The sequence below is a fragment of the Daldinia decipiens genome (assembly GCF_022478715.1).
Source record: "Daldinia decipiens strain CBS 113046 unplaced genomic scaffold F4813scaffold_9, whole genome shotgun sequence".
NCBI lineage: Eukaryota > Fungi > Ascomycota > Sordariomycetes > Xylariales > Hypoxylaceae > Daldinia > Daldinia decipiens.
Genome location: NW_026054552.1, coordinates 131449 through 145412, shown reverse-complemented (window position 1 = coordinate 145412; position 13964 = coordinate 131449). Strand labels below are relative to the sequence as shown.

At 47.5% G+C, this 13964-nt stretch overlaps 2 protein-coding genes across 2 annotated transcripts; one reads left to right on the top strand and one right to left on the bottom strand.

Moving 5' to 3' along the window:
* Positions 1 to 465: 465 nt before the first annotated feature.
* F4813DRAFT_352815 (glycosyltransferase family 48 protein) lies at positions 466 to 6713 on the bottom strand. The gene is made up of 3 exons (XM_049242557.1): positions 6642 to 6713; positions 1334 to 6586; positions 466 to 1279 (listed from the first exon to the last, which is right to left on the bottom strand). The coding sequence occupies exons 2-3, from the start codon at positions 6385 to 6387 to the stop codon at positions 910 to 912; spliced, it is 5424 nt and encodes a 1807-aa protein (XP_049101365.1). The 5' UTR covers positions 6388 to 6586; positions 6642 to 6713; the 3' UTR covers positions 466 to 909.
* Positions 6714 to 11378: 4665 nt separating this feature from the next.
* On the top strand, positions 11379 to 13676 carry F4813DRAFT_379731 (SprT-like family-domain-containing protein; the record flags this gene model as incomplete). The annotated part of the gene is made up of 2 exons (XM_049245489.1): positions 11379 to 12265; positions 12341 to 13676. 2 exons carry the CDS (start codon positions 11379 to 11381, stop codon positions 13674 to 13676), a joined length of 2223 nt encoding a protein of 740 aa, XP_049101364.1.
* Between the last annotated feature and the right edge of the window lie 288 nt (positions 13677 to 13964).

Below are 13964 nucleotides of genomic sequence, written 5' to 3'. Positions count from 1 at the left end.
TGCGAGCGCGTGAACGTGAACATGAACGTAAGGGAACAGGGAAGATCAGGGATTGGCGAGGAAACAATCACGTTCTGTTCATTACATATTAATAAGCTAGTGGCAACTTCTCTTTTTTTTAAAGTTGAGACATTAACTTCAATTATATACTGTAATATGCATCTTATTATGCACTCAGGGTATCTTTGCAGTTGCCAAGTTTGCGTAACTGCCGTACATACTGCCTACTATAGTATTCCGTATATGTAGCGTGTAAATTCACGTTGCACTATCTGTCGCACTACTTTATCTCTTCGGGTTCGGGTACGAAAAGAGCCTTACTAATAAGCAAGGCTCAATCGATAGACTCAAACATTCCCTATTCTGGAATCCCGTCTTTCTTCAACTAGCCAAATCAAACAACCCAAAAAAGGAGGGTTGTTTAAGGTCTTAACAGCAAAATCAAGTAGATACCCAACAACTATATGTGATCACTTGATAGTAAATATTAATTATAATACTGCACTATAATACTTGCTTGTTGCGTGGGATATTCTATTTTACTCCCCCGCCATCAACATCGACATCGACATCATTCATGTCACATAAAAATACTTCACGCATGAAAACGTCATCGTAGTAATAAGTAATAAATGCAATCGGAGCCTTTATCATTACGTATAGAACACCATCTCATTTCCATTCCAGAGACAGAAAAAAACGGAAGAAAAACCCTGCAAATATTGATGCCATGACTTTAGGAAGAATGAAAATACCATGTGCCATGCCGCCTTCTTTACCTAGTCAATACACAGCATCAAAAAACAACTTGGAATATCACACCAGCACTCCACTTAATCTCGTACTGGTTGAGGGACTAGGACCATCTTTTTTTCTTTTATGGTACAAGCATCCCTTCTAGTGTCCCTCTTAGACAAATCGGAACTTCCGAGTATCGTCGCTGCTATCTGACTTGTCCGTTTCCGCTGAACCAGCGGCGTCCGCCGTCTTTGTCATCGATGCTAGACCGGGTCCTGAGTACCCTGGCCTGCCCGTACCGGTTTGAGTATGGTTCTTAGTGTCGTTATGATCTTGGCCAGCCGGTTGCGCGATCGGGATGCCAAGGCCACTTAGAGCATCGGTCAAAGTAGGTCCGATCTGCTTGCCCGCTACGGCGGGTCCAACGATCAGACCGACAAAGACAACAAGCAGAGTAAAGTACAGAATAGCGTAGCGAATAACACGTCTCCTCCTGAGCTTCGACTGCTTCATCGAGTAGATAGGCGGCCGAATTTGACGACTAGATACCACATCGTTAGCTTAGAACAAAAATAAAGGTAGTAGAGCAACATACCTCGGACGAAGCCAGAAGAGCATCATCGAATGTAACATATCAATCTTCGGGATCAAGATGACTGGGAACATCAAAAATAGAATGAAGTGACCGAGGACGAAGTCGGAGGCGAACATGGTTAATTCCGTAATCTTGCAGAGGAATTCACGTGCCGGCTGGGAAACCGAGTGCCAGCCCATAGAGTACCATTTGCCCGTCCAGAACGCAATGTTGGACTGGTCCGTCTTGAATTCACGAGTAAGCGCAAATGTGATAATAATCTTCAAGATAAACCGCTGAATGGCTGCGACGGTGATCATTCCTAGGAGCGTCCTCGTGAAATCAAAACCTTCAAGGAAGAACATGACTTCAAAGAACACGAGGAGAAAGATGGCAGCCAAAGCATGAGAAATGGCAGCCAATACGCTACCAAATCTCTTGCAGCACATGCTCAGTAGTGGTCCCATACAGCAAGCCATGCCGAACATGGCACCGAGTACACCGGCATTGATGCCAATAGGGGCAAGAGCAACAATAGCGACACGGAAGAGCGATGCAGTCGGGACAACTTTGTCCTGATGGGCATGGACGCCGGTCTGCGCGTTAATGAAAAGGTACGGAATGCCTGTTAATGCGACGAAAGCGAGGGGTGCAAAGATCTCGCCGAAGAAGACATTGCTCATCGCAGCACGAGGAACATCAGCTGACAATTTACCGGACGGAGTACCTAGGACCTTGCGCTTGTAACCAGTCATTCTGGTACGAGAGAGACGACAGAAAGAAATCCACGAGGACGCGTGGCTGAGAGAGTTACCACGAGACAGCCAGCGAAGATAGTCACGGTAGTCGATGAAGAAGTCGTTCCACGAAAACTGGTGAGGATTGTAAAGGAAGGGCGAGATAACCAGCGCAATGAGCGAGATCCAAAAATATACCAGCGCCGCCTGCCAAACCGTCAAGGTTGCAAATAGTAACATCAAAACCAAGCGCGCACCGAAGTAGATTGAAGGACCCGCGAAACGCGAATAGAGGACACCGAAGGGGATACGAGCAGTGGCGAAACCACGACCAGTTCCGATGTATCGAGCACCACCGAAAGTCAAATCCTGTGTCACAGCATTGGCGTAGATCTGACAGACGAACACTTCGAAGAAGGGGGAGAGAGAGCAAAACTGCTTGGCCAGACGAGTTGCAGCACGTAGAATACCACGTTCTGTAAACTCTTGGACAACCAAAGGTATGAAGTTCAAGAAGAACACGACGAAAATAGAGATGACGCAGCGGTAAATCCAGTCCATAAGGGCATCTGTGTTCTGACATCCTGTGGGGAACATGGGATCCGTAATAGGGACATTCCGGTTGTACTCACAAGCGTTTGTCTCATGTCGAAGCGCGCCAATGTTGATCAGGACGATCATGAACATCTCCAAAGACAACATGATGAAGATGTTGTTCAGATGGAAACCGGCGTGGGCATAGTAGAAAGACAGGAAACGGTCCAGAGGGAGCTGAGTACCAAGATAGTAGTATTCCCGAGAGAGTAGCTGTTCACCCATACCAGTGCCGATCTTCGTAGTGAAGTTAAGAATGGAACCGAAACCCAAATCACGACCCTTACCACACTGGTAGTACTCGCAGTGCTTGATACGACCACCGCGAAGCATTGCATTCATACCAGCGTAGATATCCTCGTTCAGATGAAGACCTTTCTGAGCCTTGGAGACACCACCACGCGTGCACATGAAGATACCGTTGAGGAAATCAGGATGACCGTAATGAAGCTTGCCACCGATTTGAGACAGGGTTCTGGCAAAGAGGGTACCGAATGTTTGTTCCTTACCGGCGGCAATATCGCCAAGAATACCAATATTCTCCGAGAAAATGTACTCACGGGCACCGAGAATGGCGACGGGGGCTACAGACTCGGTCTTGACACCGGGTGTGTAGGGCGAGATGTTGTCAGACTTCATTTCCTCAAATTCAGCCAATACCGAGCGAATCTTTAGGCATTCCTCTAGATAGTTGTCCTGGTTGGCATCGATGAGCTGAATATATTCTCCACGGTAGAAAATGATCGAGTGGTTCTGATTATCGGATTTGCCGTCACCTAGCACAGGGTTACCAGAGAGCTGAATGCGGAACTTAGGCCGTCGCATGCCATTCTCCATGATTTCAGAGTGTCCATCGACGAGGGCAGAGTAGATTCGCGGCTCTTCACCTTCAACCGCCGGAGGCTCCTCGTCAAGATAAGCGATTTGCAGATCAGGGTAGGCTCTAAGTAAGAACTCGGCGTTCTCCATCTCCTCTTTCTTGAATTTGGCGTAACGCTGCATCGAGACACAGATTTTGAACTTCCGTCGAGCCATTCTTTCCAACTCGCGTTCTAGCTTCTCCGAGTTACCACCGAACATTTGAACAACTTCCGGATTCTCAACACGGTATAGCAGTTTGATAGCACGACTGTAGTTCATAAAACCCGAAATAGTACGGTAGAGCGTTTGCGAACGAAGAGATGCCCAGATTCGTGTTCGTAGAGTGTATTCAGGAGCAGAAGACTTGAAACCGATACAATAAAATGGCAGGTCATCGATCTTGCTCTTCGCGGTATCCTTTTCTCCCTTTTCATCGTCTCCATTAAACTGGGACGTCTCGTCGGCAAGAATCTTGGTATCTTTGACAAAGCAATCCCATTCATGAGGGTGAAGTTGCTTTAGATATTCGAGCTGCGTAACACGGGAATAAGGCTCATCTTCACGGATGATCTCGCGGAGGGTCAAGAGAATCTTCTCGCCGTAATGAGGAATCAGAACAGTGAATGTAGGCATGTTGTCCACCGGGACAGGTTCTGGAATCGGCATAGACAGCGACTGGGCAAAGAAAGAGATACGACGCTCTGCTTCACTGTAGGTGGGGAAGAACTCCGTCTTAAACGAATGATCCTCCTGAGATACAAAGAACGTTGGTGCACGTAGAGTGCGTTTGCCTTCTTGCTCGGAAGGAACTTGGTGGTAGAGCAGCTTCTGGACATGGTCGATGGCGAGCAAATGTTCTCGGTACATGGAAATGACTATGGCATTCCAGATCTGCGAGATCAAAACTTTCGGTTTGTACTTGATCTCCATATCTGTAGTAGCCAAGACCTTGGAGTAGACTCGCTTGGGAAGCCGCGAGAACACATTCCTCCAAGGAGTCAAGATAGAAGATCCCAAATAGAATGATCTCGCGATAGAGATGACCGCGTTCAACAAGACGTACCACATGTAAGTATCAAGGAAGAAGAGAATCAAATCGGTGACAATCATCAAAACCATTATTACTATTGGCTGGTATTTGCAGAGTACCGTCCCAAGGGTCATGTCTCCCACGCAAGACGAGACATCCATGATTTGAAGATAACGAATCGGGTCGCGAAGAGACAGAGTCAAGTAGATGTACGATTCTCCGAACTTGATGCCGAAAACAGCCGCCCATAGAAAATATGATAGCGCTTTGTCGTTGCCCTTGAGGTGCGGCCAGCTAGCAGTAAACGTCTGGCTTGCAACGTACTGGCGAGAGTTTCTCGTGAGGTAACTGCCAAAGAGACCACCAAGAGGCATAATAGCGAAGAACAAAAAGGTAAGAAGCGCAATGATGAACTGGACTATACCCAGAACCAGAGCGGGTTGCGTCTCCTGATTATCTATCCAACCAAAGATATAAACGCTAGGACCAATATTGATGGCGAATACCAAGAGTAGGAACAGAAGCTTCTTAGTGAGATGCTGAGCGCCTGCCCATCGTCGCGGGACGTACGCCCACTCGGCACAGGTGGCAATAATCTGAATCAAGGTAGCAATAGCACCACCAGCACCGACAACAGACCATTGTGCCGAGTTGGGAGGTTGTTGATTGACTTCCTGTTCATATACCGAACCAACCAAAAGAGTCGGAACGTTTTTGGCAGTGTAAAACCAGAACATGGTCAAATGTATAATCCAGATACGATTGAAGTTAACAATTATGTGGAACCAAGAACGTGTCTCCTTGTAGGTCTTGAAGAAGCATTTCTTCCAGTTAACTTCCTTTAGCTTGACATAACGTTCTGCCGGTGGAACGTCGACTAGTTTGCTCTTGTCCTCGAGAACAATACGCTCGATACCTTCGGGATACCAGAAAAGCTGATTGCAATCGTCGTAGCCAATAATCTGGTGGTGATCTCGCTCACGACGAACGTAAACTCCGTCAGAGATCTCGTACCCTTGATCTCTGCAGTACTGGTACAGCGGTGTGATCACATTATTCAAATAGGTACCCTCCTCAACGGGTTCGACGAGATTCTGGCAGGCAGGCGAATTGAGATAGTCATCTGCACACTTGAAAATGAAGCAGAGACACTCGGCCATAAAACGCACTTGATTCGCCTCACCCCAGCAAAGAAGGAATAGAGCGATCTGGCGAACTCGGTCATGCTGAGACATGCGGTTCATGCGGGTCTTCCACCTGTATTCGGCTGCTTCCAAGCTGTCATCACCTTCCAAGTCTTCAAGAGCCTGTTCTTCATTTGGATCGCCGGACTTGCCCTTGGACTTCTTCTTTTTGGACTTCTTGCCCATATTCGCAAAACCGACGGCATCATCCAGATCCAAGTGAGCAGCGAAATACCACTTTCGGTAATTGGCATTTTCACCACCGATATAGTCTGCGTGGAGCGACAGAAGGGCTTGGTTAGGCGTCATTCGAGATGCCCTTGAATCAAGCAGAATCATAAGGTGATCATACATATTCCGCATACTGTCGCGCTGGAACCCGAATTTGTTGGTAAGATCAAGGAAAATGTCTTCAATTTCTTCCTTGGATAAAGGGATCTGCGCATCAGACGTCCATGCGGGATACGGCTCCCGGGATCTTTGGCTACCGGGAACGTTGCCATAGTCCATTCCATAGTTGGGCGTGGAGGCACCAGATGAGCGGTTGCCACCATATGAGACCTGAGAAGAAGGGGGCCGGTATCCTTTGCCTTGCTCGTAACCACTATACCGCTCGTCGCCACGGCCATAGTAATCCATCTCCGCGGCACGAGCCATATCTGACCTCATAGTGAAGTCACTGAAGGTTTCGGAATCTTCTTCGGAATCGCCGCGTCGTCCTCCATTGCCATTATTACCACCTTGACCATAGTTGTCGTAGTATCCGCCATGGCCATCGTCGTAGTACTCTCCTTGGTAATTATCATGGTTATCGTAGTAACCACCCTCTGCGGCATAAGGATTGTTTGCGTCGGCGTTGTAGTAACCACTATGAGTGGTCAGTAATCATCTCTAGTTGCAAATGGGAAGCCATAAAAACTCACGATTCATCGTAATAGCCATCATTTCCGTTTCCGTTTCCATGGTGTGGCTGCTGCTGCTGCGGCTGTCCCCCATGGGCATCATAACCATTGTCATAGTAGTGGCCATTCTGGTCGTCTTGGTAGTACGAATCGTGGTTTTGACCATATCCGTCATCGTAGTCGTGACGGCCACCGCCGCCGCCGCCACCACCACCACCTCCTTGGTAGCCTGACATCTTGGGAAATCAAGACTATGCGAAAGATGCGGTCTAGAGCACTAGGATATTAGCACCATGAAAAGTAGCTAGAGATACTTGCTGGAGATGTCATCTAATAAGTCCTACCAACTTACTTACAAATTAAGGACTCATCAGGGATGTTATAAGTGTAACAGTAGAGGCTTGAATAATGTCAAGCAATCGCAAATTGTCGAGATTAAAATTATTAATTTGTTATATCGAGTCGATGTGGCCGGCCACAAGCAGGAGTTGTCTTTGTGACGAATTTAGTACTAAGTAGTGACTGCGATTATTTGTTGACTCGCGAGGAAAGACGGGTGTATTTACTGCTGTGAGCCCCTGACGCGGGATGGCGCAGGTGTCAAAAGTTGGAAGTGCAAAAGTGAATGTTAACTTCCAAGGTTCCTGGCTACGCGGTAGGTCGGCACTAATAGTAGTGCAAACTAGTGAGATGATTAGCGCGATAAGCCCCTGACAGATGCCTAAGGATAAACCGAGGCGTGACCAAAGGCGCGTTTGATTGGCGAATCCGACAAGTTCCACCTCACAATTATCTCCCTTCGCCGGGTGGTCGGTGATTTCCAATTCACTTACAATCTGTGGGCTGAGTTGGCTGTGATGAACGATTGATAGTTATCGACAAGCAATATACTCTTGGTGTCCCTTAGAGTTTCCGTTTCTCGCGGGCCGTTAAACGAGCGTGCGTTGAATCAACGGACGGCGGGAGCGAAAGACAAAAAGAAGGAATGACCAAGTGGACGCTGCTCCCTCTAGGTTCTGTGCGTAAAGCGGAATCTCTATTCTCTTTCCTATTCCTGTAGATCCTCGCGCTGCCCCCCTGACGTTTTCTACGCAGAGTTGTAGCGGCAAGATGGTACAAAAAGATTGAAATGAGGAAGAAAGAGAGTATGAGAAGATAAGAATTTAGAAGTCGAAGGATGAAAGCGAGTGTAAAACAAGTTTTGTTAAGGGCGAAAGGGGGGAAAGGGGATTTTGGGACGTGGAACTTGGGATCGAGAATCAAGAAAAATGTCAGAAAGGAGAAAAGAGCCAGGGGGAATCAGGCAAAGCTTAGCCCAGCCCACCCGGGCTTAGTATGTATCGCCCCTTAGCCAGGGTGTGCAACAGTACAATACCTAGGTAAATACCTATGGACGTGCCTACGTAAGCTTAATTACAGAGGTTCAAGGTACATTATGTACATGTAGTACACAGTGTTAATGGGTTAGGGCTGCTGGGCAGCAAAGTAACATACCTAACCTAGTTACTACCTACCTAGGTAGAAATAAGTTATTATTCGCCCACCGGTGCATCCGGTAGCCAGTCTTTATCAGCTTGCCAACGTTACCCAGCCTGCTTCACGAGAATTCTTGGTCAACTATTCCTATCACAGTGCATATTCTAGACCAGATCGAGATTGAAACGGGGCATTTTTCTACCCGCAATGGAAACGCGACCTAGTGGAGGTTGGCATTGGACGTGGCTGTGTATGCTGGAGGCGAAGGTGTGGGGCAGGTAATGCAGTCGAGTTTCCTTCTAAAGCAAAGGTATTTTGCTATTGATTGCATTGATATGTAGGTACCTAGGTTAGGTTACAACTTGTTAGAAAAGGACGTGGGAGGGCAAAGGACTGGTGGAGTTGGCAGTTGCCAAAACAAGTCGTCCTTGATTCATCATGAGCAGGATTTTAGCCCCTTATTGGTGGACCAGACCAGCCATAACAGGGGGGGTATTACATAGTGTAGGACTTAGTGGGCTTATGGGCTTGTTCCGACCTGTACCTGGTGCTAAAAAGGTAAAGATGTACAGTGTTAAGGAAACTGTAACCTGCAAGTACATACAGGTTCATGTACAAAACCACTTAAAGCCAGACTTGAATCTTTTTACTTTTGGTTTGCGCTGCCAGAACTCTTGACACAATCTTGCCTAGGTATGTCTAAGTATATGTAGCCATCACATTAAGATCAAAGTTTCAGTTGTCATCTTGTCATCTTGTCATCTTGTCATCTTGTCATCTTGTCATCTGATGTTCTTTTCACAGATGCATGTTAAAGTTTACGCTTTACTATGTTTTAGGTATTTCACAAGGTCTATCAAGAGGTAGGTACATAATGCTGCCCGCTCTAGTGTACCGAGCCGGCCGTTAGTCTTCTATTTTCAATGGGCTAACCTAGCCAGTGTTTCTGATACAAGCAGCTAATGCCGTACCCTCCATCAGAATAAGTTATCGTCCCACCTCTCCTTTTTACCTTATGCATTTCAATACATGTAGGTATTCTACACTACATACATAGCGACACGATTACAGCTCACCTATCGCCGGCAATGTTGTCGACAAAAACAGGTCTTGAGGATAAGTTAATCTATACTCTCGTTCGTTATCACGAAAATTCCCTTGCTGTTATCTATATGCGCGTAGTTAAAAATACATAATATAATCAAAGAGATGATGTCATATAAGCAATGTGCCACTGCTTCGTATATTGGGTACAGCATAAGGCTTCTAACAAATAAGAGCGCAATTCTACCTCGATAAGGTATCTATAGCTACTGCTACCACTGGTGAGAAGAAAAAGGAATCGTATCAATTCTCGAACAAACATCGTATTCTAAATTCTCTTCGTAATTCTCTTCGTATTGTATGTCGACGGTGTAACCCACCAACTTTTGCCACTGGCTCTTCTGTCTAACTATGTATGTACATATGTAGTCACCTATCCCTCTCTTGAATACGATCCAAGTTAGGAATTTGCATCGGTAGCAGTATACCATCATGCTACTGTGGTATGAAGGACACGTGCCAGCACAACCCTTGGTGATGCTCTTCGTCCGCATTCAATTACATATGTACATAGAGAGCCTGACGCGACTCTGACGCCCTCCCATCGACCGAAACGGCTTCGCAGTATTAAAAGGGTAGCGGTGGCGTCCACTACCTACTACCACACCCTGACCACCCCAACGCTTACAAATGACGAGCTACGCTATATGCAGGTACCGGCCATTATTCCCTCTTCTGGTTATCAATGACGGAATGCTCAAATCATATACGTGTGCGTACGGTGTTATCCACGTAGGGTAATTTATTATTCCTGCAAGAAGATATGCATGATGAAGAACTATCCACGCGTCTAGTTTGCAATGGCTAAGAAGAATAGTTCTTACTGGACCAACGGAAACTGATAGGCGTGCGACACAAAGCCCTAGGTTAGATACTAGTACCGAAAGATTTGAAGACTATCCTTTTTTTGCTTCGATAGATTAGAAGTGCTTGCAGAGGAAAATCTGTAGATCAGCATAAGCATGTGCTATGTAAGCATGTGCTATGTACATATTAAACAGTGTTCTGGACAGTGTGGTAATTGTAGGAATAAACTAACCTAGCGGCTTGGGTGGAAGATTTTCAATCAGCCGGGTTGAACCAGAAAATGTTATCTCGAGCTCGAAGTCAAGGAAACCCCCTGAGAATGAGAAGGAATAGGATTTAGACTACCTATGTACATACCTCCTAGTAGCAAAATTAAACTTAGATAGTCCACACGCTTCTCGAATGTACAATCTATTCTAGGCTACTTTGTTAGACGTGGGTCAATCTCGAGATCGGGCGATGGATGGTAGGATTCCTTTTTTTCAAATTTCAGGGGCAGAGGGCACCAACGCCAGCATCCTAATTGGCTGATTGGCTACGCCTCTCGATGCTTAACGCCGCCAAAATTCGGTATTTTTAGAGGGCCCAGATCCGCGTCCAAGGTGAGCTAAGGTGCAAGGAAGATAAATACATAGGTACCTAGACTACCTATGTATGTAGATAAGCAACTCGACTAGCTTCGGAGTTATTTAAAGTCAATCGAGTCTTTAGTTAAGCGAACTAAACGAACTAAGCTTACAAAGCCATGAGTACTAATAAGAGCATTGACTAACTACCTCATAAAAGCTGGTTGAACGATGAACAATTTATTTATTTGGAAGCCAATTAGGTTAACAGATTACCCAAGGTAGTCAAATGCACGGCGCTGTATTTCATTTTACATTTCCAATCATACCTAATCTCTTATAACCGTAAATAAGTCCCATTAACTAGTCTCTTATAAAGTAGTCACTTATCAAGCAATGAGAAGAGGAAAATGTAGACGATGAATTAATAGTAAATTGACTAAATAGATTTACCTCCTTATACCGAATTGAGTTCTCACCGCTGCACATAAAAGTTCAATGTTGTATGCTTGAAATATTGGAGATATATATGTAGTACGTAATCCGTATAGTGGACCTATCTGCACCTATCAGGAGGAACAGGCCAGCACCCCGCGTTGCCTGGCAACCACAACCTATCATAACCTATCATAACCTATCAAACTTTAACCCTAAACCTTATTGATTCTCCATGGAAACAGATCATTGAAAGAAAAACGTTTCTATTCTATTATGGAGTAACTAACCAACATAAGCCTAAACCATATATTCGTAATTCCTGGTGATGCCGCGGCATGATATCATTAGGGGAGCCCGCACCGAAAACATGTTAGAAGGTAAATTAAGGGATAGTAGCGAGGATGAATTCCCAGAGGTAGACGTGGTCGTCGGTCGGTTTCATAAAGTACCAGGAAAGCCGGAAGTCGACAGAAAAAGCACACAGACGACGACGAAGTCAAATGCAGCAGTGAAAAATGCAGCAGTGAAATCGACACCTCTTCGACGACGGAAGCTAGGCCAGGGTCAGATTGTGGACGGGTCCCTCTTAAAACCTTGGGATGACATCGCAACTACCAAGGGAAAAGATAGCCGCACGTCAAAACCAAGAAGCTCTCGTGCTCCTATACAAAGAGCAAACACCGAACCAGATGTACCCTCCGGAGATGCATCAAATCAATTGCCGGCCACGGCTCGGCAAACAGCTTCTCGTACGATCTCGTCCAGCACCAAGCCGGTTCTATTGCCAAAAGAAAAAGAAATACCTAATCAAAAGAGTAGACGGAAAGATGGACATGAGGAAAATAAACAGGCTCCTCCGAATCCGAAGCTAACCAAGAAATCAATACCTTTGGACGAGTGTGAAGAAGAATCGGATACAATACAGGAAATCATAGACACAAGTGAAGAGGAAATTTCCGAGTTCGTCTCAATATCAGAATCCGAATCGGATACGTGGAACTCAGACTCGGAACATTCCTTAACACCACCCACGCGACGCTCAAGGAGTCCCACTACTCAATGGGCGAAGCCTCAGAGAACGTTGTTCAGGGACCCAGGCAAAAAGGCAGCACCCAGCAACAAACAACCCCAGGCAACCATCGTCGACCCAAGTAAACATTCACCCAAACAAGGCGAGCCCAAGAAAAATATTCTTGACTACTTCAAGCCATCCCAACCTGGAAATCTGGAAGACACCTTTCAAAAACTTCATATGTAAGCCACGCCAAGAGTAGTTAGCATCACTGCCACGGCGCAAACAATATTGATTAATACTAACCGTCCCGCTAGCTTCAACGAGGACTCCGATTCTGACGAGCCCTCGACTAAGGCAGCTAAGAAACATGTGCTAGAGCCTACAACGCCCAAGAGGACGCAGAAGACGCTGCCTGCATCTCCCCTCAAGACACCTAGGATCCCCGCATCGCCCTGGAAGCCCGAGCATAAGGAGTTCTGGGACCCAGAGGTGAACTTCGCCTGGATCGATGAGCACTCGCCGGAGAAGCCCCAGGCCGATATGTCCGAGGAGGCGACCAAGGCGAAGAAGCAGGCCGCGCCGAAAACTGCTAAGCACAAGCCCGGCACGAGTCCGGCAAAGCAGCTCCGGGACGCGCGGCGTGCTTTCGATGCCTGCAAGGAGAATCTCGCACAAACCTTTCTCAGCGAATTAGACGAGCGCGTGACGAAGGGCCAGCTAGCACAGCTCACGCGGGAGACGGGAGGTTTGCAGATCACCTGGTCCAACTCCCTGCTCACGACGGCCGGACGCGCGCACTGGAAATGCAGAACAGTGTCTACGACGACACGGCACGCCGACGGCACTAGCAGTCAGGGCGCCACCATGCGTCAGCACAACGCGTCCATCGAACTGGCGTCCAAGGTTCTCGGCAACGAGGCGGACCTCTTGAACACGGTCGCGCACGAGTTCTGCCACTTGGCCGTGTTCATACTCGGCGGCCCCAACACGGACCCTAACGCCGAGCGTGGTATGGGCGAGAAGAAAATGAAAGCAGCAGCCCACGGCCCCGAGTTCAAGGCCTGGGGCGCGCGGTGCGGAGCCATCTTCGGCGACCGCGGTATCCGGGTTACCACGAAGCACAGCTACGAGATCGAGTACAAGTACGTCTGGCGCTGCGGGGACTGTGGCAGCGAGGTCAAGAGACACTCGAAGAGCGTGGATACGGAACGACAGCGGTGCGGCGGATGTCGTGGACGGCTGGTGCAGATTAAGCCTGTGCCGCGTGGCTCTAGTGCTGGCGCGACGAGTACCCCGGGTAATAGCACCGATGCAGGCGGGACCGGGAGCGGAAAAGACAGCACCGCCGCCACGATGATACCCAAGAAGAAGAGCGCATGGCAGGTGTTCATGACGAAAGAGACGCGCGTCCTGAGCCAGACAAACCCCGGGCTATCGTTCAAGGAGCGCATGGCGCTTATATCGGTGCGATGGAAGGAGCTGCAGAAAGAAGAGAAGCAGAAAGGCGGCGGGCAGGCGGCGAAGGAGCTGCAGGCTGCAGTAGAGGTTCTGAAGATCGACGATGACGACGACGACGACGAAGAAGAAGAGGGCAAGCAACGGGAGGTGGAGGCAGGCAAGGCTCGGGGCACTTATGACATCTTCGCGTAGCGTCGTGCCGAAGTGTCACGTTACAGACTGGGGGCGCGCGGCAGACGGGTATACGCCTGAGGGTTGTACGCGGACGGGTTCTGGCATGGCGGAATGAATATATCTATCGATCGATCGTTTAGGACAGACGGGGTGGGATATGTGCCCCGTATCATAGTGAGGTTAAGGGTAAGGGCACCTAGGTATAAGGTTGACTGGCGGTTGGATCGACCGTTTGTCTTGAAGACTCGAATAAGAATGAGAATTTGAGAGTCTATCTAAACACATATAACTAATAGGGAAATCTCG

Coding starts and splice junctions, on each gene's coding strand:
- F4813DRAFT_352815 (XM_049242557.1), bottom strand. CDS start 6,387: ATGAGGTCAGATATGGCTCGTGCCGCGGAGATGGATTACTATGGCCGT. Junction 1,280..1,333: donor CTCTTCTGGCTTCGTCCGAG/GTATGTTGCTCT, acceptor TGTGGTATCTAG/TCGTCAAATTCGGCCGCCTA.